The sequence below is a fragment of the Mixophyes fleayi genome, chromosome 5 (assembly GCF_038048845.1).
Source record: "Mixophyes fleayi isolate aMixFle1 chromosome 5, aMixFle1.hap1, whole genome shotgun sequence".
NCBI classification, from domain to species: Eukaryota; Metazoa; Chordata; class Amphibia; order Anura; family Limnodynastidae; genus Mixophyes; species Mixophyes fleayi.
This window is the reverse complement of record NC_134406.1, coordinates 208,163,364-208,188,451: the sequence shown is the minus strand read 5'-3', so window position 1 is coordinate 208,188,451 and position 25,088 is coordinate 208,163,364. Positions and strand designations below refer to the sequence as shown.

At 40.1% G+C, this 25,088-nt stretch overlaps 1 protein-coding gene across 2 annotated transcripts; it reads left to right on the top strand.

The window, feature by feature from the left end:
- The first annotated feature begins 11,993 nt into the window (after positions 1-11,993).
- Positions 11,994-21,948, top strand: LOC142158934 (myosin regulatory light chain RLC-A). Of its 2 annotated transcripts, none has more exons than XM_075213360.1 (4): positions 11,994-12,127; positions 17,451-17,652; positions 19,760-19,921; positions 21,119-21,948. In XM_075213360.1, the coding sequence occupies exons 2-4, from the start codon at positions 17,469-17,471 to the stop codon at positions 21,289-21,291; spliced, it is 519 nt and encodes a 172-aa protein (XP_075069461.1). In that variant the 5' UTR covers positions 11,994-12,127; positions 17,451-17,468; the 3' UTR covers positions 21,292-21,948. The 2 variants fall into 2 exon arrangements, with proteins under 2 accessions (XP_075069461.1, XP_075069462.1); XM_075213361.1 differs by having other exon boundaries at positions 12,013-12,120.
- Positions 21,949-25,088: the final 3,140 nt, after the last annotated feature.

Sequence of the window (25,088 nt, the reverse complement as noted above, 5' to 3'; positions counted from 1 at the left end):
GGAATTATGTGTGGTAGTGCCATTACATTGCTACAATGTTGTGCTGAAGTTTAAATATTGGACGAAGGTGGTAATTAATAATTTCTGTCCACTACAATCAGCTGGGATGCAATTAATACGCAACATAATTATTATCGTAACATTTAATTATGTTTAACGTATTTTCTGCCTTTTAATATAAAATATAAAGTGGTGAAGAGGCTAATTAATCTTTCCAACATTTAAATTACATAAAGTTTGGAGTCATTCTTTTTTTTATACACCAAATAGCAAATCCAGAGATGTCATAAAAGAACTGGTTTATACAGGTCTAGACAGGGGCGGATTGGGAACGTAAAGTAGCCCTGCAAAAAATTCCTAAAGTGGCCTCATGTGGGTGGGACCAAGTAAACTGGAGGTGTGGCCACACAAAATTAGGTGGAATTTAGCACTACTGGACTTTTATTGTAGTAGCATTTCGGAAAACCTGGATGCGATAACTTAAGACTAGAGATGTTCACTGAACCCCGTGTTTTGGTTTTAGATCTAGATTAACTTCGTGTTTTGGCAAAACCGCCCTCGTGTGTTTTGGGTTTTGATCCCTATTGTTTTTCCTAAAATCCCTATTTTTTTTCTAAAATCACATAATGTGGCTCTTTTTTTGTTCCTACATTATAATTAACCTCAATAACATTAATTTCCAGTCAATTTTTGTCAAGTGACAAGAATACTGCTACCCATGTTTCTGTGTGAGCAATGGCACTGAAGACTGGAGAGTGACAAGAACACTGCTACCCCTGTTTCCGTGTGAGCAATGGCGCTGGATCTCCTTGGGAGGGAGGTATTTATGGAATCCAAAACCCACGAGATCCAACAACGCAACAATGATGTTTTGCCTGGATTCAGATCCGAGGACATGCGAAAGTACTAAGCCAACTCGCGAGCCTGCTCAGATCCCCTAAGTTCGAGTGGGCTCGGTTTTCAGAAAACTGAGCCCGAGCTTCTCTACTTAAGAAACAGTGGGTCATCTCTAAAGCAATGCAGGGGAAAAACTGCCAGTTCTGCGCTATAAAAATACATGAATCTTTTTGGATGATTTGCGACTGGTTTAAGCCTCTGTGCTCACACTTTTTTAGTTGCCTACGAACGCATCCTTCCAAAATTCCCTTCATAGAAACATATCTGACTTTGTTTCATAAGTTTAACTATTATGAATCATGTTAGCACAATTGTATTTGATCAGTCTGCCAGAGCAGCATATGAGCACCTTACCGCACTTTGCACCTTTCCCTGACGTCATGAGATGCAAACTACCAGTCAAATTTCTCTATATATAATATATGAGTATGTCTATTGTACTGTATGTTTCAAAAAAAGGCATTAAAAATAATCCTTAATGGCTATCCAATGAGATCACTACAAAGGTGAAATTTTGCAAGCATCTGAAAGAAAACACTTCTTTTGTAAGAATTGTGTATAAGTCCTAAATGTGCCCAGTGATTGGTGGTGGTTTGAATTAATAATAGTGCAGGGAGGGTTGGCAGACAATGGCATAAGTGAAGGGGATAGCAATTCCAAGGGCTTGCTGGTGATATACTAAGTACAAAGGTGGAAAGATTAATAATATTGTCAGTGCAATGGGGGCTGGCCATATGTTCAACAAAGTGATCTAAAAATGGGACCAGTGCAAGGTAGAAGGCAGGCAATGGAATCAATGTAAGAACCACTAAAGTATCATCAGAGCTGAAATAAGGCTCTAGGGGGCCTGAGACACTTAAGACAGGAGGGTTATCATTTTAGACAAATACACATGCAAAACTGTGTGCACTACTGATAGTTGCACGCAGATCTGCCTTCACGAGCAGTACAGTGTAAAGCAGGACATACCTCCCAACTGTCCTTGTTGTCGGATCAAATCCTGACTAAGCAAGACAGTCACCCAAATTCGGGACTGCCCCACCAGATTCAGACAGTTGGCAGACTGTCCTGCTCTCTCCTACCTGTTCTTGTCACTTTTACCACCTGTGACTGCTGGTTTCTTTAGACCAGTTGCTGCTTGTCTGGATCCTGGAATGTTTGGAAAAAAAAATGGGTAAATGAAATTTAGAAAACTCCAACCAGCCCCGGCATTAAATCAATTGCACCCACATTTAATAATTATACCTCTCTCCAGTCCCAACATTAAAATAATAGTACTCACATTTGATAAATAGATCTATTTCCCTCCAACCAGCCCTGACATAAAAATAATAGTATTCCCATTTATTAAATAAACCTATTCCCTCCCTCCAAACAGCCCCAGCAATAAATTAATAGCATTTACGTTTAATATAACCATTTCCCACAACCATCCCCGCCATTAAATAATTAATATTCACTTTTAATAAATAGCCCTTCTCTCTAAACATAGCCCCACCTTCAATTAATAGCCCCAAACCACCCCAGCATTAAATTACAGGTCCTGTCACCCCATCTTAATTTACTAGGCCCCACCAATAAATTAAATTTCCCCACCATCATTCCACAAATAAAATAGCACCCATTAAATAATTAGTCCCCACCTAAACTCTACCATTATATTAATAGCCTACCTCCCACTGAAGTGCTATTGACACAGTCCCCTCCCTTCCCTCATACCACACAATATATTAAGACCCTCCCACTCCCCCTCCCACATTATAGCAACATACACCCCTTTTCCCTCACATATTATAGCAGGACCCCTCCCTATAGTTTTGTATGGCAGCCCCCCTCTCCTTCCCTATAGATTTGTATGGTAGCTACCCCCTCCGTATAGTCTTGTATAGTAGCCCTCACCTCCCTCCCTAGTTTTGAATGACAGCCCCACCTCCCTCCCTATAGTTTTGTATGACAGCCCCCACCTCCCTCCCTATAGTTTTGTATGACAGCCCCCACCTCCCTCCCTATAGTTTTGTATGACAGCCCCCACCTCCCTCCCTATAGTTTTGTATGACAGCCCCCACCTCCCTCCCTATAGTTTTGTATGACAGCACCCACCTCCCTCCCTATAGTTTAGTATAGACAGCACCTTCTACAGTTTAGAATGGACAGCTCCCCCTCCCTATAGTTTAGTATAGACAGCCTTTCCCCCTATAATTTAGTATAGACAGCCCCCCTACAATTTAGAATAGGCAGTCCTCCTATAGTGTAGAATAGGCAACCCCCTATAGTTTAGTATTGAGAACCCCCCCTCCCTATAGTTTAGTATAGACAGCCTTTCCCCCTATAGTTTAGTATAGACAGCCTTTCCCCCTATAGTTTAGTATAGACAGCTCCCCCCTATAGTTTAGTATAGACAGCCTTTCCCCCTATAGTTTAGTATAGACAGCCCCTCCTATAGTTTAGAATAGGAAGCCCGCTATAGTGTAGTATAGACAGCTCCCCCCTATAGTTTAGTATAGACAGCCCTTCCTATAGTTTAGAATAGGCAGTCCCCCTATAGTGTAGATAGACAGCCCCCTATAGTTTAGTACAGATACCCCTCCTATAGTTTAGAATAGGAAGCCCCCCTATAGTGTAGTATAGACAGCTCCCCCCCTATAGTTTAGTAGACAGCCCTTCCTATAGTTTAGAATAGGCAGTCCCCCTATAGTGTAGAATAGACAGCCCCCTATAGTTTAGTAGATAGCCCTCCTATAGTTTAGAATAGGAAGCGCCCCTATAGTGTAGTATAGACAGCTCCCCCCTATAGTTTAGTATAGACAGCCCTTCCTATAGTTTAGAATAGGCAGTCCCCCTATAGTGTAGAATAGACAGCCCCCTATAGTTTAGTATAGACACCCCTCCCTATAGTTTAGTATAGACAGCACCTCCTACAGTTTAGAATAGACAGCTCCTCCTCCCTATAGTTTAGTATAGACAGCATTTCCCCCTATAATTTAGTATAGACAGCCCCCCTACAGTTTAGAAGAGGCAGTCCCCCTATAGTGTAGAATAGGCAGCCCCCTATAGTTTAGTATAGAGAACCCCCCTCCCTATAGTTTAGTATAGACAGCCTTTCCCCCTATAGTTTAGTATAGGCCGCCCCCTCCTATAGTTTGGCATAGACAGCCCCCCTATACTTTAGAATAGGCAGCACCTCATAATTTAGAATAGGCAGCCCCCCTCCTCCCCCTGCTCGCTTACCTTTAGCTGCTCTGGCCGGCATCGCTCCTCACATCAGGCAGACAGGAAGTGATGTGAGACTTCCTAGCGATTGGCTGGTTGTTTGTGTCCACTGACCACCAATGTTTTTGATCGCCCCATAGTCCACCCCCGGTCCTGTCCGTTCCCTTTCCAGGAAATATACTATATCTATATAAAGACCTTTATAAGACATTAGCTTGCTCTGAATTTGGAGAGCACACATAATATAAACAAGGTTACCAGTATTTAGACAGCACATATTACTTGTTCAATAGGGGAAAATACAGTACAACTAAATTACAAACTGTCACAAACACGCTCCCAGCTGCTGTGACTTTGGGGTATTTGCTGTATGAGGTCACACAGGATTTCAGCCGGCAGCCTCTCTCTACCTATCACACAGCTTATAGACCTACGGAATCGCCCCCAAACACAGCGCTCTCACACCCCCAGACACTTCAGGTTTGCCACCACCTACTGAAAACGGGCAATAGGACCCCAATATACTGTCCCACACTGGCATACAGGCTTCTAGTTATCCACAAACTAACAAGACCCCCACCAGCACACACAGGGTTAATTCTTCACACCTCCAGACTGTTACACAAATGTAAATACAAGCACACACAGCTTATTAATCAAATGTATCAACAAATCACACACTGGCATTCCAAGGGTTAACTTGGTCGAGCAATCTTTTCTTCTAATAGGCTAATGGATTCGTTAGAGTATCAAGGACGCAACTTATTAAATTATAGATTTAATCTACAAAGATACAGGGCATACAGTTAAAAAAAAAAATGAATAACAATTAATTGACATAACAAGCAAAAACAGTTTAAAATAAAAAAGGGTTATTCAGATTTGCACTTACATGAATTGCATTCTGGCCAAGGGAATTTGGCTAGGAAGATGGTCAGCTTATCAATGTGAATTGATTTACCAAAAAGTCTGACAGTTTGTTCTTTAAGAACACAGGTTTTTAACAAGACATGAGATGGTCTTCCCAGGGGAAGTGTTTAATGCTAATAGGGGGCATGTATGTCCCCTGTGTGTCACTATACTTTGCTCACAAATATTCCCAAAGTCTTAACCTGTGGGTAATTCTTCACAGATCTATCCCCGAGGAATAATTCCCCGTTCAATAAACCGGTCATAATCTCCCGCACATTTAAATACCAAACATGACGGAGTTATGACAAAGTGACATACCTTTTTCAAAGATGTGTGATTTTAGCTGTTCACGGATACCCCCGTACTTGTCATTCACAACCCTGGTATGATTTCTGCTCCCCAGTATGGAGTAACACCCAGAGTTCCCAAAATATGAACTATGACAACATTTTCCTTTGAAGGTCATATTTCTATATACCTGTATAGGCTTTCACATGCTGCCTACCAGGATCTCCAGCTGTGATCGGCCCCACAAAGTCTATTCAAGTGTCTAAAGGTAACAGTGAGATATCCTGGAAGCTGCTACAGGTGACATGGTTATCTCCTCACACTGGGATGTGCAGAGCCATCAAACACATTTACATCAGACTCTGTCTTTACATTTTACACTTTAACTTATCAATGGATTCATTTGATACAACCTATTTACACTGCAGTTATGAATTATCCCTTATAAATAAATGCAAGCTCTTTATGTTCACGACACAAACATTAAACATATTTACTAACAGTAAAAATTTATTGAAATTTTTGTCCATCAGATCTAAAATTTTCCTGACACAAAGATTTTGAGTCACCATTAGCTTGAAAACCCATTTCCTGTCTTCCTTGATCCTCTATTTTTGTTGATGCTATTACTGTTTTCCCTTTTGGAGAAGTTTTGATATATTTATAAGGTTGTCAGTAAAAAATATTGAAAAGGAATGGCAACAGTGGTGTAACTAGAAACTAGTGTTATAAGATTAAAAGTGTAATGCACAGTAAGGTTGGTGCGTCTCCATGGTCTGTCCAGTGCACATCTAGTTGCACCCCTCATCCCCGCACTCAGGAGCCACCCTCATAAAGAAAAAGTGCCCCGGGTGGTGCAGAGAAGCATAAAAACCTTTTAGGAGGTGTACTGTGCAGAAGTGTAAATGTCACTTCAAACTCCTACCCCTGTCAATATAAGAATCCTTTCCATTTTTACCCCAACGTACTACTTGGTTTAGCCTTATTTTTGGCTTGATATAAATGAGCAGCTATTACACTATTATGTACATTAGTAGTAATATGCTAGCAGTATGCCCATTAGTGATAATATGTCACCAATATGCCTAGAAGTAGTATACAACACTACCTGAAATGCACAGTGGTATATCCATCAGTAGTAATGAATCTAAAATGCTCATTAGTAATAAGCTTCCAGTATGTTCATTAATAGCAATCCCACCAGTATAACCATCAGTAGTAATGCCATTAGACTGCTCATCAGTAGTAATTAAACTAATATGACCATCAGAAATAATGCCACCAGTTTGGAAATCAGTAATAATAACATGAATACACCCATGAACATGCCGTCAGTCTGCCCATAAGTAATATGCCACCTGTATGCTCATCAACAGCACTGAGGCACAGTGGTTAGCAATGATGGCTCCTAGTGCTGAGGTTATTTGTTCTATTCTAACCATACATTCCACCACCTACACCCAGGTGCATACATTTCATCCCATGTACACACACAATCATTCTGCCTCACTTGAATACATACATCCTGATCCACATGCGCACATCCTGACTCATGTTCATACATTTGGACCCACCTACACATCCATTCTAATCCTCATATACACAGATCCATACATGCTAAGCTAAATGAATACCTCATGACCTACATATATTCTCGTACCTCCCAACATTTGGGTAGGTGGCCTTGGGACAGGGAGTCTCATCACGATGGAGAACATGCCTAGCACTTTTGAAGCAATAAACTGCCCATTCTCTCCTCCTTCATTGCCGTGCACATGCATCTGTTCCCTCTCAAGTCGTCGGCGATCGTGTCATTGGCGTAAGGTCTGTTTTTGAACATGCGCAAAGCTGTATCATGCGAGAAACGCTACGCAAATGGTCCGAAACGGAATCATTCCCTGTGTGTAGTTGACAAGTCCACTTCAATGTGACAGGTACTTCTGTCCACACTGACAGATAATTATAATAATTCCTAAGGCATTTGTGACACAGAGAGGAGATGGTACAGTTTTGTAACAGATTTAACGGCTTAAAATTTGGTTGGTAGTTGATGATACCACACCATGTGATGTAGAGGTGCTACTCCTGTGTGGTATTCTTTGTCATGGTGGAACATTTAAAAAGTTCACTTCTTTACAGTTTGTTCAAGAATTAGGAAAACATGTTGTGCAGATGGACATGGAAAAACATTCTGTAGATCACTGATACATGTGGTAAGGAGACCATAATGCCTGGATGTTTTGATAATAGTAAAAAAAACTCCGTAACCACATTTTACAGACAAAATGTATTTTTAGCTGACAAATATAAAATCATATTGGCTCCCAAGTGAAATGATATATCTTAATATTACTAATGATAAGGGTGACCATATCTCAATAAAGCTATAGGCATCATGTACATGATTTCATTAACATGTTAAGTGTCTACTTTTCATTGTGTTGGGAAGAGCAGCAATGATTGGAACATAGCTCCCACCTTTCCAGGACAAAAATGTCCATGGGCGGAACAGGGCCCTCAAATGGTACTGCCCCGTCTAAATCAAGACAGTTTATATTACACATAAGAAAGGATACCTTTAATGGATGATATCCAAGCCAATGACCCTATCTTCAGTCGTGTTTTACCTCTAGATCAGTGTGACATCTGTAGTACACATCGCCTACTTTATAGTTTCGTGGAGGTACACGTTAGGAGTGTGTTTTAAGAAATGTATTTATATCATGTGTCATCGTTTTTTATTTGTGCACATGAGCTCAGATGTAAATGGTTCAGCGGCTGCTGTTCCTAGCATATTTATGTGGTCACCCTGTTTATTCTAAACTACATACACTACAACATCAAAACATTTGTTGTCCATAGCAGCCAACTGTCCCTAATTTCCAAATATAGTCTCAGGTTTTAGAAATTTGTCCCTAGAATTGTCTCTATTTTTCACTGACTAGCTCTTTTCTGCATATGAAATATTAAAATTTATTCTTAATCTTTGGAATTTATAAGTTCATATCTTGAAGACTAGTATTTAAAATGAATAAGTATACAGGCCCGGCGCTCCCATTAGGCAAGGTTAGGCACTTGTGAGGTGGGTGGTAGAGACCCTCTTGGGAGGGCTTACCTTGGACGTCTTCGCTTGGTTTTGGTGTTTTGAGGGTTGGTGCTGCCGTGACGGTTGTTCCGGGTGTTCCAGTTCCGGTTGTTGTTGGACATCCCTGACGAAGTCTCCGGACGAAACGCGTTGGTTAAGACACTCCACAAAGATATTACATCCAGACCAAAAGGAACCTGAACGTGGAGAAGCCCCACAACAAAACAAAACAACAAAACGAGCTGTCCGACGAAAGGTCCAACATACCAGAGGCAAGTGTTACACACGCGGAGAACAGAACACTGCAGTGGAACACACAGGCGCCTGTGCGTTCCACAACAATACAGGAAGTGAGGCTTTTGGAACGCTTTTTCGTTCTAGGAACAACGGAAGGAAGCCGCTAGGCCACAGCCACCCTGACCGCTCATCCAAAGCCTACCTACAGCAGACACCCGCCTACCCGGGGTAACCTGCCCAGAGAAGCCATCCCACACCAAGCACCGCACGAACTGCCCTTTTAGGAGCACGGAAGCAGAAACGCTAAAACACCCTCCATCTGCACTTCTAAGAGCCTTAAGCCACACATATCCCCCATACTTACAGCCTTAATATCCCCACACATAGCACAGCCCATATCTCCACCTTCACTATAGCACATACCATTACACATATCCCACAATATTTGCATTATTTACATTCACCACTTCGTTTATCTCAATCCCTTATAGAATTGAAACACTAATTATAGCCACATCATAAACCGAACTTGCTCCACTAGATCACCCAATAGCTGTATTTTAAATAAATACAGAAAAGCAAGCCTACACACTAGCTAGCAGTATACCTGCTAGATTTAAACCCCAAACCCACACAGGGCATACTAACCCCCCTGCCCGTCACACCCCATAGAGCTACTTACTCTGAGAACTCCATAGATCACCATAGTATACACGGCACTAGAGCTATAAACCAAAGCAAAAGAGCTGTAAACAAAAACTGCAAAACAAGCTATAAACATTTCCCACTCCAGCAGAGCCACCGCTCCAGCTGATATCGTGTATACTATCTTGCCTGTTCTCCCCTCCCCCCCCCCCCCACTCCCCATCTTATTTCCATCACAGGTTGCGCCACGGAAAAAACAAGAATACAAGGTTAGGCACTTGCCTAGGGCGCCGGGCTCTGGAGGGCGCCACAGAATACTAAAAGACTTTAAAACTGTGCGGTGACCGCTGACCATACCTGTCACGGCCGCCGCACAGCATTCAGATGCACGGGGAGGGGGGAAGAGGCTATTTTGTCAACATCGCCGCCTCCCTGCTCCGTCTCTGCCCCTCCACTTACTAGTGTCAGTGAGTGGAGGGGAGGAGACGGAGCAGAGAGGCGGCGGTGGTGAGACAAGGTAAGGAGAGGAGGGAGGCGATTTTTGCGGGGGGGTGGCGATTTTTGTGGGGGGGGGGGGGCGCCGCTTTTTTAAAAATGCCTAGGGCGCCGTGGACCCTAGCACCGGCCCTGTAAGTATAATATAATCAAATCCAGTAAAGAGGACTTTATAAGGGTATTTGTGTATGATGGGAAGAGCCCTCACTACAGACAAGATATATTGTTAAGGAGAAATACTTACGTGGGATTACAACTACCTGATTATCACTCTTTATGAACACACAGTTAAAAAGAATTTTGGAGTGGACAAAATAACTCAAACAATGGATCGCCATAGAAGAACAGTACCTGCCATCTCCTTCAGAGATTGCCCCTTTGGCTACCCAGACTAACTTCAAAATACCATCCAATTACACCTATTGGAAGACTCAGATATATTTGAGATATGTATCCTCACTTTATAAACAATCAATAAACATTTGGATCAGTGAGGATCATATAGATTACAGTGGCGCACGCAGGGTGGGTTTCTGGGTCTCCAGAAACCCCTCCCCCCTGCTAAAAAAGTGCCCTACATAGCGGCACTGTACTATACAGCAGCCGCAGCGCTGTGAAAGAAGCGCCGCGGACGCTTCTTTCACAGCGCCGCGGCTGCTGTATAGTACAGTGACGCCTAAACGGAGCTGCTGCTAATGCACAGGTGCAGCAGCTCTCGCTTTTTTTTTTTTTTTTTTCGGTGGAGGGGAAACCCCCCCTTAAAAATCTTCTGTGTGCCCCTGGACTAGAGTTTCACAAACCCAATCCTCAGGGCTAGGGAGTACTGGATGTTTTCCGCATCTCCTTGCTGGAGCACAGGTGGATTTATTCATCATGACTGACACATTGTAACAGAACCACAGGTGGTGCTAATTATTTCATGTGATCTGTAGAACCTGCACTGTTAGGGGGCTCCAAGGACTGGATTTGGGAAACCTTGTTTTATAGACCAAGAGATCTCAACCTTTTTCATTTTGAGAGCCCCCAAACAAGCTTCAACGTACATCTGATATTTACATACTAAAAGATGCTAGTTATGCACTTAGGGGCATATTTAAAAAAGCAGGATAGTGCTTTTAACGGGTCATTAAGGTGCCTCCTGTCCTCCGCAAATTTATTAAGGGTGCATCGCAGCAGATATCATGGATATCTGCTGCTTTGCATTCCTCTTCGTTTTTGGGAGCAGTCACCATTCAACAGAATGGTGACTGCTCCTGGCCGCAATCTAACAAGTCCCGAAAAAACATTTTTTTCGGGAACTTGTCATGTTAATCAGCTGGCGTACATCATCGGAATGGAAGAAATCTAATGCTGTCAGCTCTGCTCCGAAGAGCAGAGCTGGACAGCGCATGTGTGGAGGGATCACCTGATCCCTCCCTGTCACTCAGCGCGCTCTCTCTGCAACGACAGAGAGGGGATCTGTGTGCGCGCATGTCCAGTTCTTGGAACTGGACATGCGCAATTGAAGAATGAAAAGAACGAGGAGAAGACCTGGAGGCAGCGCTTATAAATAAATGATGATGATGATGATGATTGATAAATGTGCCCCTTAAACCCAAGAGGGATATTTATTACAGATTTTCATGAGACTTCTTTCATTCTCCCCATGCAGTTTCCATCCCGCTTACCCATACACTGACCAGATACCGCTCCTACCCCATGCAATGGGCATCCTGTATCATTGCCCATCCCTCCGGTATTTATTTTGACATGATCGGATGCCTTCCCTACTGCAAGGTCTCCCCAGAACATATTTTAACATTTTACAAACATATGTCCGTATACTCCGATCATATTATACAGCCTAACACTGCTCTAAGGTGCTCTCACATGGTAGGACCCCAGGATGGCAGCTGTCCCCTGGCACCGCACGTCTGTCCTTCTCTGACTCCCGCGAGAGCTGAGCGTCTGCTTCCATACAAGGACATGTGTCAGCCAATGTCTCATGACGTCACCGCCTCTGGAATGCGCCCCTCCCTCCACTGTGGTATCTACCAACTGCTACTACAGGGGGGGGGGGCGCATTACTGCTTTCATACATTGCGGATTTACTGTGTGTCAGAATATTCCATCTATACATTACGACGCAAATAGATATAGAACAGACCCTGAAGTACTGTGATAGTAGTTCTTTATCCAGTAATATCTCTCTCCTGTGTGGAGTGGTTTGGTCCATCCGCTCCCTGTGGCGAGTAATGCGGAAGTGACTGTCTGGGGGCGTGGCTGTGTAAGGGGTGTTGGTCGGTGATATAGGTGATAACGTCTGTCTGATAGAGGAGAGCTGCCTGCTGCCTGTGATCCCTGTTCTCTGTGTGAGCGGTAAGTGGCTGTGGTGGTGGTCGTTGTATAGTAGGTGTAGGCGGGAGGGCAGTGTGACTATGCCGGGAGTGCTCAGTGTCGCACCTGGCCTTCAGGCGGCTCTCACTGCGCACATCATCCGGCATGGCCGGGTGTGACTGAGCTGTAGTACGGCGACCAGACGTCTTGTACACACGCCCTGTGTCTGGACGAATCTGTGGAGCCAGGTTAGTAATCCTTACGTTGATGTCAGCGGATGGATGCAGAGCTTCCCGGAGTCATTAGAAAATCCTGCTGGCTTTTATGTCTTAGTGGTTCCTGAATTCTACATTATCCCCGGTGTAATCCTGTCTGCCTCCAGCTGATGTGGAACCACAAGTCCCTGCATGCCCTGCTAAACAGAAGCTGTCAGGAGTTATTCTTGTACTTGTAGTCCTACATTATCCAGGCTAAATCTCTGAGAATCTTGTGTGTTGGGGGAGAGCTATGGTTTATATCTTGTAAAGTGTTTGACATATAATTCATTTAGTAACTTGTAGTGTCTTCACACATTTTTTTTTTTGGGGGGGGGGGGGCTTTGTTTTTTTATTAACTTTTTGCATGTTCTCCTCATGTTTGTGGGTGGTGGTTTCCTCTGGGTGCTCCGATTTCCTCACACAGCCCTAAAACATCCTGGTGGGTTTATTGTCCTTGATGAAATTAATCTGTGTGTTTGTTGTAGAGGGTTTAGATAATATGATGTACTGAGGCAGGGACATAAGTGAATGATCAAAAAACATTCTCTGTAGAGTGCTGCTTAATATGTTGGCATTATATGAATAAAGGTCAATAATCTGTGTACATTGTGTATTGTCATCTTGTTAAGCTTAGTGTTGTGTAAACATTTCATCACCAATATGAACATCTACTGACCTACATAAATTGACTCATATTATTTTTAAGCAATTTCACAAGCTGCATTTTTAGAAACAATTGATTGTGGGCAGAGCCCATGTTAAAGTAAAGTTCAATGCATATAGATCAGATCTTAAATAACATCAAAATAAACCTGCCATGTCCCACTTAAAAGGAAAAATCCTGCAACCTTGTAGTATGTTGCAATGGTGTATATAATATAGTTTGTTTGAAGGCCATCCAAATTGAACACAGATGTACTTGACTGAAAGGGTTGTAAAATCAAGTTGATGTTTTTGGAAAGCTAAAAATGTCTTGAATGTTGCACTCGTCCCTTTTACAATTGGATGGTTGTCCCATCTGGACTTGGTGTAATTGTTGTTTTTAAGACTGGATATAGTGTGTGTTGGTACACAAGTCTTATGAGGATTGTTAACACTGGGATCTGTAGAATGCATATACCTTTTTATTCCAGTTGAATATGAAGGACAACAAATCTAGATTTAAGTTCCTATGCAACTCAACTCCATCCCACTTAACCTCTTTTGAAGAATGCGATAAGGCCAGTAACTTAGAAAATAGGGCATTTTAAAATGGGTAGAGTGAGCACTAGTAGATGTTTGTGTACTTTTTTTTTTTTTATCTTTCAAGTGAATGGGGAGATATTTTAAGTGTCTTTGAAGCATTTTTACAGTGTCAGATAGCATCAGATGTGCTCCAAAATAATGGCCATCTAGAGTTAACATAAATGCAGCATGTTTTCTGTTTGCTATACCAAGAAAGTTTTGACACTGGAATGTAGCGCTTACTGTACATGTGTAAACTCATCAAATGTTCAGTGATACATATTTACACATTTATCGTTGGTAATATAAGGCTATGTCTAAAATGTTTTATTTAAAACTTTTAAAGTTTTAAATCTACATTTTTCAGGATAGTTTGTGTAGTAACATTCCTTTACTGTGGCCATTGCGAATTCTCCACGTATCAATAGACAAACATTTATAGTAGGTATATGCTCATACATTCGAGTGAGTGTTTTTTTTAAAGGTAAATTTACTGAAAATGACCTTGCATTTAAAATCGCTTTTCTGTCCTACCAGCGTAAGAAATCTGACAGCCATCTGCCCCCAGAAGTTTTGATGTCAATCAAATGTCATCCTCGCTAGATGGGACACACACTGTCCCTTTAGAACTTTTCTCAGTCCGCTCTCAAACAAAGTGATTAGGCTTCATGGTGTAAATATGGAGATACTCTTTAAAGGGTAATCCACAGTGTTCCCTACTGCCCTCCATTGTTTCCTTATATTTAGTGGGGTTCCCTGTGTCAAAGAATAGAACTTCTAGCACCAAAGCCTTTTAGCAAGTCTAGTGCCCAGTTTATACACACTTTCTGTCCAAAGCACAGTAAATGCCATGGTTGGCTTCTGACCTCTTGCTGTGGATAGAGATATATATATATATATATATATATATATATATATATATATATATATATATATATATATATATATATATATATATATATATCTGCATCTGCATAAGCAAAGTGATAATTATATACCTGCATACTCCACCCAAATCTTCCCTGAGAGGTTTAAAGTTGAAATTAATTTCAAACACCTTATAGTTTTTGCTAAATGTTACATGTGAAATGTTTTTGACATAATTATCCAACTGGTGATACTGGACCCTTTTTGTGGACGGATGCAGCCTTTATCCCCCTCCCCCACACTTTCCATGATGCGATCGTATAAGTATCTACAGCTGTTTTTATTTTGGTGTTGCATTCATTGTGGAGAATGTGGCCTTCTGGAGCCAGATGACAGTGATATCACAAGCCTATTTGAAGCTCTAGTTTGATCATCGCCTGTAATTGTCATCTGAAGATCAGTCAGGTAAACCTGTTCTTTGTGAAGTGTTTGCTTTGTTTTTATGGCTTTATCGCAGGAAGTCTTTGGTTAATTTTAGTATACAGTTTAAGAGATTGTTGTAGGAAAGTGTGACGACTTTTTCCACTACACAGTAGATATGTAACTTGTGTTTTAATGTTATGTCTATTTTGTTTTGTTATCTGTTCTGTTGACTCCTTTTTGTATTGTCTAGCATAAGACTTTAGTGAACCATACACACAGAAGTTTTGACAACTATTTTGGTCTTTGTAGACGCACAACTGCTGTGCATACAGGCCCAAATGACCATCAGGGTTGATCAGACACACTCTGATGGGCCCCATGTGATGTAGGTCTGTCCCAATGTAATCACCCACATGTTTTACTCAAGTGAACACACGTATGGACAGCTGGAGTATTAGCTGATTAAAATTATAGGCACTCTAACCTGAAATATTATTTACACATTGGTGCCTAGTATTGTCGTCATCATTTATATAGTGACACCAATTCTGCAGCACTGTACAGTGAATATTTGTCATTCACATCAGTATTTGTCCCATTAACCTACTGAAATGTTTTTGGAGTGTGAGGGGAAACCGGAGCACCTGGAGGAAACCCACTCAAACATGGGGAGAACATACAAACTCCACACAGATAATTCAAATCATGATCCCAGTGCTGTGAGGCAAAGTGCTAACCTCTGAGCCACTGCGATGCACAGGGAAATGTTAGACATAGTTTTCATATTCTTCTGTACAGAATATGTATAAATTTAAGGGTTTGTCTTTTTTATCTCTACTCTTTTTGTTGTAGCTCTGAACCATCTCACACCCTAAAAGAGGCCTTGTGATTTTATTGTTTAAGGTTTTTTAGATAGAACTTTCTCTTCAGTGACAGGTGGCTCCCACCTCCACCCTGCCCAGGGCCACATGAGTCTTTTAATGTGGTCGGAATATGAATTCACGCACAAGCCAATAGTAGTCCTTTTCCTAGGGTATTTCCCACCTTGCCTACCTTTGAGCAGGTTTTGTTGGGTGCTTGCGTTTTTTTTTTTGTTTTTTTTTAAATCTAACACTTATTGGAAACCAACTTCAACAGTCAAGAATATACAGAATCAAAATATTTACCATGCTTTATTTTCCACCATGTGCTCCTACAATGTTAGTAAAAATTGCAGAGTGTGGCCAACTTTAGTCAAACTCTTCAGATTCTAATGAATTATCACATGACTCAGGTAACTGGATTATGTAACAGAGACCAGAATAATGGTTAGTAGAGGCAAGCTAAACTCTGCAAGCATGCTTTGTACAACCTTTATTATTATTGAATTGTAAGATACCACGTCATTGGACTGTGCAGGGGAAAAAAGTAGAACGCAGTGAGTGTGATCATTCTTGTTGCATCATTGAGGAGGGTGAGGCCAGATGAGTGGATTAATGTTTTGGTTGCATCAAGGGAATGGAAAGGTTGAATCCTGGTGATGGAAGCTACATGAGAGGGATTGGATGAGAATAAGAGGAGAGTCAAGGTTGGCTCAAGCAGTGAATTTGAGGAACTGATGAGATCGTAGTGTTGTGAACAGTGAGGGATAGGTGGTGAATCACAAGGATGGAGGACAAAGAGCTCTGTTTTGGCCATATTAAGCTTGAGAAAGTTTTGTGACATCCAGGACAAGATGTCAGAATGACAGAGGCATTTGGAACTCAGTAAGAGGAGGGAGTGGGAGAGGTCTGGGAAGAACAGAGAGCTAGTTATCATTGGCCTAGAGTTACTGTAGATCAAAGGAATAGACTAGCTCGACTAGAGAGTAGATGTAGGGTGGCCGAGGACAGTGTCATAAAGGCCAAAGGATTGAAGGGGGCACAATAAGAGTGTGGTCCACTGTGTCAAAGTCTGCAGAGAGGTCTAGATTTTGAAGCAAAAGATCCTTGGTAAAGGGCTGTTTCAGTAGAGTTAAGGGGGCGAAGTCAGTTTGGAGGCGGTCAAGTAGGTAATTGTCTACACCCATGTTGCCAACTTCCTCTCCGACAAGTCAGATTAGATTTCAGATGTATGCAGGGTTAGTGTTGAGGGCTTTGTAGGTAAGTGTGATTACATTGAATTGGACTCTGGAGGACAGTGGAACTCTGTAGAGATTTGCAACTGGAAAATTATACTTACATTAGATAATTACATAAAGTTTACATTTTAATTATGAATATATAAACCTTTTATATAATAAAGTAGCTTATTTTCTGCAAGTGTCACTATTGCAGGATATGCAAATTTCTAGAATGAGGATAATCACAAAACTGAAATGAAAAAGGTTTGGTTTTTAATAGTTATAATAACTTGAAAAGTAAGTAAACGGGTATTGTAATCCTGTATATAAATTTCTCTGGGATGTTGCTAATGCGTTCTGATCCTTAGTCCTTATTGCATGAGTGAAATTACTTATTCTCTATGCTACATATCTGATCACTTCAGCAACAGTAGGGTTAAATGCTAAATGGCACAATCTGAATGGATATATGTTTGCTCATTGCTACACTTATTTATTTTTAACTCTCCTGCAGACTAACACCACCGCCAAGATGTCAAGCAAAAGAGCAAAGACAAAAACCACTAAGAAGCGCCCCCAGCGCGCAACATCCAATGTATTCGCTATGTTTGACCAGTCTCAAATCCAGGAGTTTAAGGAGGCCTTCAACATGATTGATCAGAACCGGGATGGTTTTATTGATAAGGAGGATCTGCATGACATGCTTGCATCCCTTGGTAAGTAACTAAGATTTGGTTCTGTGATTTGTACTTCAATTTCAAAGTCTAGCTATCCTTCATCACATCATATATAACGTGTTTTCCTGATGCAGCCTCTTATGTTGTAAAACCAGTTAATGCCTAATGAATCAATCTCTTGCATGTAAGGAAAGGAAATATCAGCAGTGATAAAGTGAAAACTAACTTAAAATATATTATTAAATATGTATTAAGCAGGGAAGCATTTCTGTGTAAACTATTAGCAAGTTCATACGATCAAAGATATAGTGCTGCCACATACCACAGCACTGTACAAACATTCCATGACATGGTGGTCAGTCTGAGCTAATGGACCAACCTGTATGTGAGATGATGGGAGAACTGCTGTTCTGTACAGTAAATTAGTCTCATGTAAAGCACAAAAATAACTTTGTGGTGCCAAGTAATGTTGTGGAAAGCAGGTTTAGGTGATAGAGCTATGTACGGAATACCAGGGCACTTGGAAAATCACTTTATACACCATAAAATGTCATTACTAAACACATACTGACAATGTTTTGTATTTCCTTTTATATGTCTGATAGAAATATTGAGATATGAATGATAACCTTGCTGCAGCGTTTTGCATCAGCAGAGGTGCTGCTATAGGGAAGCTCCTCTGCAAGGTCTATTGTTGCTGTCTCTGTCCCATAATATCCTTATTTCCTCCCAAATAACTTTAGTTAATTTTACTCTGGTATGAATCATCCCCTCATAATATGTCATTGGGGGCAGGGCTGGGAACAGTCAGAATACAAGAGCCCCAAAGCAGTGAGTGACATCATTGTCTAAGTTTGTTTATATACAGAGGCACCTCTGATATATTTAACAGATTGAGGTACCCCTTTAATCTATCTCAAAACATTACTATTAGTCTAGTATATTTTATTTCCTAAGCATGGGTGAGTCTTTAAAATATGCTTATTATAAATTTACTCAGATATTGAGTACTGATTTGCAGACTAAAATGTTGTTTGAACTGGTATAGGAAGAGTTGGCCAAAATGCAGGTATATCACTGGTGTGCCTACTCTTTAAATAAGTTAAAAGGGTGGTGAGGGCCCTTGTTCCTTGCTATGCATAACGGCACAGCTCCATTTCCTTTCTGCAAAAACACAAAATGTTTGTATCCTGTCCTATGCATTTTGCACCTTCCAGATGCAGTGCACCTTGCAATTAATGTATAACAGGCAGGTACTTGGTAAAAAGAAAAAGTACATTGTATGGGTCTCTGGCAATCGGCCAATAATCACACAGAGTACTCTATTAAAGAAAAAGTGAGAAACTCTGTTGTAAAGCAGTGGATCTGTCGCACACTGTTAGGTGGGTAAGCTGTGTTGAACATACTGGTTTCATTGTAGAGGGTAGTTCCAATGTTTAATGCATTATTAGACATTTGACCCGTTCTCTGTAAGAGTACAATTTTAAGATTTTTGCCTTAAAGTAGAGCTGTGTAAGACATGAGCATAGACCACTTATCACAGAAAATCTTATTTCTCTGCGATTTATATATTTAAGTCAGTGGCAGTTTGACAGACATGCCAAACTGTTTTCAATATATATTGCAAGCAAAGCCATACTATGACATTAATATATTCATATTATCTTTAAACCACAACAACCTACTGTAAAGAGGTAAAACAGGGAGATATTTATTTAGCTTAGTCTGCAGTGATCGGCAAGCTTGCCCTGCAGGAATGGTCTGAATTAATTATTGAATTTGTACACTTATGCTGATGTGACATCACTGCTCAAGGGGAAGTTTACTGTTTTAGAATATTCTAAACTGCCCTTTGTGCAAGCACACAATATAATCTGCTTGCTGTGCCTTCGGGCTTTAGGTGATTGAGGAGTTAGGGGAACTTCTCCTTTTTTAAGCTGCTGTGACATCAAACATCTGCTACATACAGTGGCCAGATTAGAAAGAGAATATTTTACAAAAGAGTACTTCCTGCTTAACTGATTGTGTGGTTTGTTTCCCCAGCTGGTTAGTTCAGTGCCCTAATGATGAGCTGTGTGGCTTTTAGCTCTCTGTAACCAAGTGTGGAGTGGCAATATTATGGTAAATCTTTCTTTTTGCTTTAAAGGTAAGAATCCTACTGATGAGTACTTGGAAGCCATGATGAACGAGGCACCTGGACCCATTAATTTCACTATGTTTCTTACCATGTTTGGTGAGAAGCTGAATGGTACAGATCCAGAAGATGTAATCAGGAATGCATTTGCATGCTTTGATGAAGATGGGTTAGGTGAGTAGGTAAAGGGTTTTGTGTGCGGGTACATAAATGCATGAGCAACACTAAGCTTACTATAAGAAGATTGAACCACAAAATTGATTTAAACAAAAAATGATCTACGACATACAGGACAACAAGGGGCAAATCATAGTTTTTACTCACTCTGGTCCCGATTCCTCTCCAATTTGGAAGTGACTCTCAAACTTTAAAATGTATTTATATATTTAAAATTTAGGCATGAATTTTGAACAGAGTAATGTAAAACCTCTTGTTAGCTTCCTTGCCCCTGTATCATCCATGGTTTTCAGCCTGCTTTTTTTTTTTTTTTCTTTTTTTTTTGCAAAGGAAAATACAATTTTCCAAAGTCCGCTATCCAAATTTAATGTAAGGTATATATTTAAGTGCATTAAAGCATTCGTTAGAATGCATTGTCATCCTTACTATGATGCCAGTTTTTGGCTGTGTTCCGTGATACAGTGCTCCCTCTCTGTTTTTTTTAAGTTTGCACATCGCAGCATGTAAAAACCTCATTGGGACCACATATCTTAATTGGTGTTATAGACGTTGTCTTGGCATATGTTTGGGGGCTCTAAAACAAAAACATAGGTATTTCAATACCTGATGAAAATGTGTAGCAAAAAAAAATACATTTGCTCTGAAAGCTAGCAAATATAATAATTTTTTCTTGGTTGGCCAATAAAGGTATCATTCCTATAATACTTTTTTTGTCTTTTTTGACATGAAAGTATTTATCACATACAATACCTGATGGAAGTGCATTGTCAGAGAGGAATGTTGATGTGATAAGTTGTTATCCTTCATTGCATAGTGATATCAATGAGAGGGAAGGTCGAACATAGACCAATGTGTGGTACAAAGATTTTCACTGTTTAACACTTTGTTTGGATGTACAGATGTTCTGTATGTTTTAATTTTGTTACAATAGCAGCTAATGAATTTGTACTTTTAAAAATGACTTAATCTTTTTGGTGTGATACGAAAGATATAATATTGTGAAGCCAATTCATTCTTTGCAATCGGTGCCAATACTATTACAGGGAAATTGTCTTGAAGTTGTATATTTGCTTTAGATTCTGGACTTAATGCTGTGCCTTGCAATACACAGCTGCAAAAGAACAAATGATCATGAACGAAGATTTGCTGCTGATTGTAGACTTCCAGTTGAATCATAATTTATTCTGTTTGTAGGTCATATGTCAGAAGAATATCTGCGAGAACTGCTGACCACAATGGGAGACAGATTTTCAGATGAGGAGGTGGATGAGCTTTTCAGAGAAGCGCCAATTGACAAGAAGGGCAATTTCAATTACATCGAGTTTACACGTATCCTGAAACATGGAGCAAAGGACAAGGATGACTAAGTCTTTGTCCCGGTCGCCACAAGATATTCTCTAGCTTCCTGCTCTCTCTGAGTTTCTCCTCCTGTAGAACTGTGCATGCATGTAGCTCTTTATACCTTTGTGTATTTATGGATTCATTCCAGGCCCGTGTGGCATACGCACATCTGTATACGCAAACTGGAAACAGAAGATGTAACTGTAATGGTTTTACTAGGAAGTTAAAGAATTCCTGCACAACAGACCAACCGATTTTTGTTTGTTTTTGACGTAAGCTGGAATTTTTGTAATAAAAATGGAATTAACTGTCAATCAAAATGTATCTCAATGTGGTCTGGCAGAGTGGAAACAAATGATGTTGATAGTGGTGATAGTTCATGTGAAAATGTTGTGAATGTGGCTGTACCTCTTCACTTCCAATATGCTAAAACCACACCACTTGTTTCGCCTGCTAAAGATCACAATCCTACATCTGCCAGCACTGCACATTGTTTCATCTTCTGGATGTATTTCTAAGACTGTCACACTTTACGTAATGAGAAAGATGGATGGGGGAGCCCAATCGGGGCTAAGAATGAGCGCACGCCTTCGGCAACTTTAATAGGTCAAAGCAATACACTTTTATTTTCAGATCAATTTAGATATCTCGGCATTTTTATAAAATAAAAGTGTTTTATCAGGCTCTGTGTTGGACTGGTATTTATTACTGGGTATATTTATTTTTTGTAAAAGTTGATGTACTACTTAGAACATCATTAAGTGACCACTACGCCTAAAAAAAATTTATAAAAAAATTCTTCCGATTAAAAGAACTAATAACCTTAAAATATGTAAAAGTTCCCATTCTTATATGATGTGTATTGCAATGTATACAGAGTATCATGAGTCGGCTCTATGAACAGGAAGTCTGCTGTGCATAGAAAACTATCTTTTGCTAGATTCCTCTTTAATTACATTTTTTTTTTTTTTTTTTTTTTTCTTATATCTTGGTAGTTCAGTTATGGGTAGCCTTCTGCTCTATGGTGTTTTTACTTAGGCATGAATGAGACTTCACAGGAGTCATCTACTGTTAATGTGTTTTTCAGCTGCTAACGCATTTAAAAACAAAAAAAATGAATAGACAACTTGATAAAAAAGAAAAAACCTCTTCAAAGCACATTTTTCACACATTTTTGATGAGTTTTTCCATTGCATATTTGTGAACTGCTCCTGTATCCACAATAAATGTGTATATTCATATGAACAAGTGTGATCAGTCACTTCCTGGCCTTTCACTCTTATCAACACTTATTTATATAATGGCAGCAAAGTCTGTAGTGCTTCACTATTGGCTGTTTTTTTTTTTTTTTTTTTTTTTTTTTTTTGTAGTAAGGATAAAATCGCTGCAGTTCATACCATCCGTGCAACGCTGAAGTGTGTGCAAATACAGGTGATTTTGTAGCTGCTACTAAAGTTCGGCTGAAACTAAAATAAAACTTTCTTGTGTAATACGGCTACGATCATTTCTTTGTGTGTATACATACAGGCGGTTCATAAGCTTATCTGATCCTAATTTTCTACACACATTACTGATAGGCTTCCTGTTGGTAATCCCATTGAAGATCAGTGCATGCTGCCCATTTTTGCCACCCATTGCCGAAAATAATGGAGAGCAATAGTTTGCCTTCTACATGGAAGAGTACAAAGCACATACCAAGCAGCTAAACTTGTCAAGGTATTGGGCCGTATGTCAACTTGTATTTTAGGTTTAGTGGTCTTTTTAAAAATATTGTATACTCTGATAATGGTGTTTAAAGATGCATCCAAATAAAACAAAATCTAAAAGTAAAACTCGATGCTCAAGTTACCTGCTCAGGCTCTCCTTGAGCTACTGTGTCACCACTGCTCAGACCCCCCCCCCACACACACTTTTATTTTAACAATACTCTTTTTGCAATCACATTTTTTGCCCACTTTGTTCAGCACCATTGCCTAATAGAGGCTTCTTCCTATACTTTACTTATGGACTTGTCAACTACACTGGTCCGTATATTTTGTAAATTACGTAGTGATTGGTCTCTACTCTAATATGGTTATTCTCACAGCAGAAGCTTGACTGAATTAAGGTATTTTAACTGCTTTATTTTTAATTCACTGTCATGTTCCCAGAATGTCATAGCTCAGTGTGAGGTTTTGACATTTCCTGGTTCTCCCATCAGCATAAAACATGAACTGGGTTCATTAGACCAGTCCATAGGGATTTATTGTTTGTAGAACTGTACCATGCCATTGGCTGCCATACTTAATCTATGCCAAGACAGAATCAGTTGTGCGGTCTGATTTCCTTCTAGGTGCAGCAATGGTGTACTTTGGTTTAACTGCATATATCAATTCATTAATGGACTATTTCTGACCAAACTATAGGTTATTTGAGAGGTGGCCTATTTACAATATACTCAAAATTGTACTGTGAAACAAACTATCTGTTCCTGATAAATGCCAATGTAGCATGTACCCTCCACTTTGCCATAGTTATTTAAAATATCTTATTGTGCCCATGCTCCTAATAAACTGCACACACAATCTGTTGGTGCCTGCTTTAAATAGCGTTGTCTGCACGTATCGGGATGTCATTAATTGAGCAGTATATTACAAGGTATATATGTATACAATAGTTTGTAATGTTAAACCAGAATGAAATCATACACGTCAAAGTATTCTGCTTTAGATTCTACCATGGTGTGTGTATAATTTGTGATCTGTAGGTTTGTACCGTTAGTATCGGGATATTCCATATGCATCTAAAAGGAAAGACCGTTGTCTGATATTCTGCACACTTAAGTAATGGAACAAGCGCTTAATCGTTGAACTGACTGGGCCATCTACTCCCCAATTCTTGTCTTGTGTATAATGTATGGGATACTGCACAGTCTGCTGTGTAATATAAGTATGCTAGTCTTTGCCAGTGAGATCCATGCCCATATAAAACACTTTATTGCTTACAATACATAAATAGTATGACACACATTTCTTATTTTAATTCCTATGTTGAAGTGTTGACATAATTAGTATTTTGTTACATATGTAAACATGAGGTCAGGCAGCTGTGATTTTTATATTTAGTGCTCATCATAAACAAAGTATTGCACATAATGGGGGTATTAAGAGTGTCCCTGTAGACACTGCCAAGCTTTTTCTGTTTAAACCTTAAACCATTCTTTAATATCACATGGTGATCATGGCCAATAATGTCGTTGTTATGTCATGATAACTAGTTAATGAGGCTTCATCAGCTTTAATGAATACTTTAACATATCAACATTTATTCAGTTAAAGGTACTTTTTTCACCTATTGATGTGAGCACACAAGTGTGTTTAGCAGTTAATTTATTAAAGTACAGACACCATGGGGTATATTCACTAAACTGGGTTTGGAAAAGTGGAGATGTTGCCTATAGCAACCAATCAGATTCTAGCTGTCATTTTGTAGAATGTACTAAATAAATGAATGCTAGAATCTGGTTGCTATAGGCAACATCTCCACTTTTCCAGACCTGCAGTTTAGTAAATCGAGCCCTCAACCAGTATGAGAGACTCTGCCTCTAGCTTTGCCTCACTGGTTCAGTGTGTATTCATATAACATTTGAGATGTTCACAAAATTAATGTTTCCATGTTCTTAAAGATTGTCTGGTTCTCTTGGAACCTTTACTTTATAGTTTGTCATTGGCCCAAGAGCTTTCAAATTTATTTCCACCAGTTTCCACTGATAAATTGAAGTGTTCTTGTTAAATCTACCAGACGGCTGCCTCTCTGGATTACTGTTCTAGGCACAATGGCTCCT

Coding starts and splice junctions, on each gene's coding strand:
- LOC142158934 (XM_075213360.1), top strand. CDS start 17,469: ATGTCAAGCAAAAGAGCAAAGACAAAAACCACTAAGAAGCGCCCCCAG. Junction 17,653..19,759: donor TGACATGCTTGCATCCCTTG/GTAAGTAACTAA, acceptor TTTGCTTTAAAG/GTAAGAATCCTACTGATGAG. Junction 19,922..21,118: donor CTTTGATGAAGATGGGTTAG/GTGAGTAGGTAA, acceptor TTCTGTTTGTAG/GTCATATGTCAGAAGAATAT.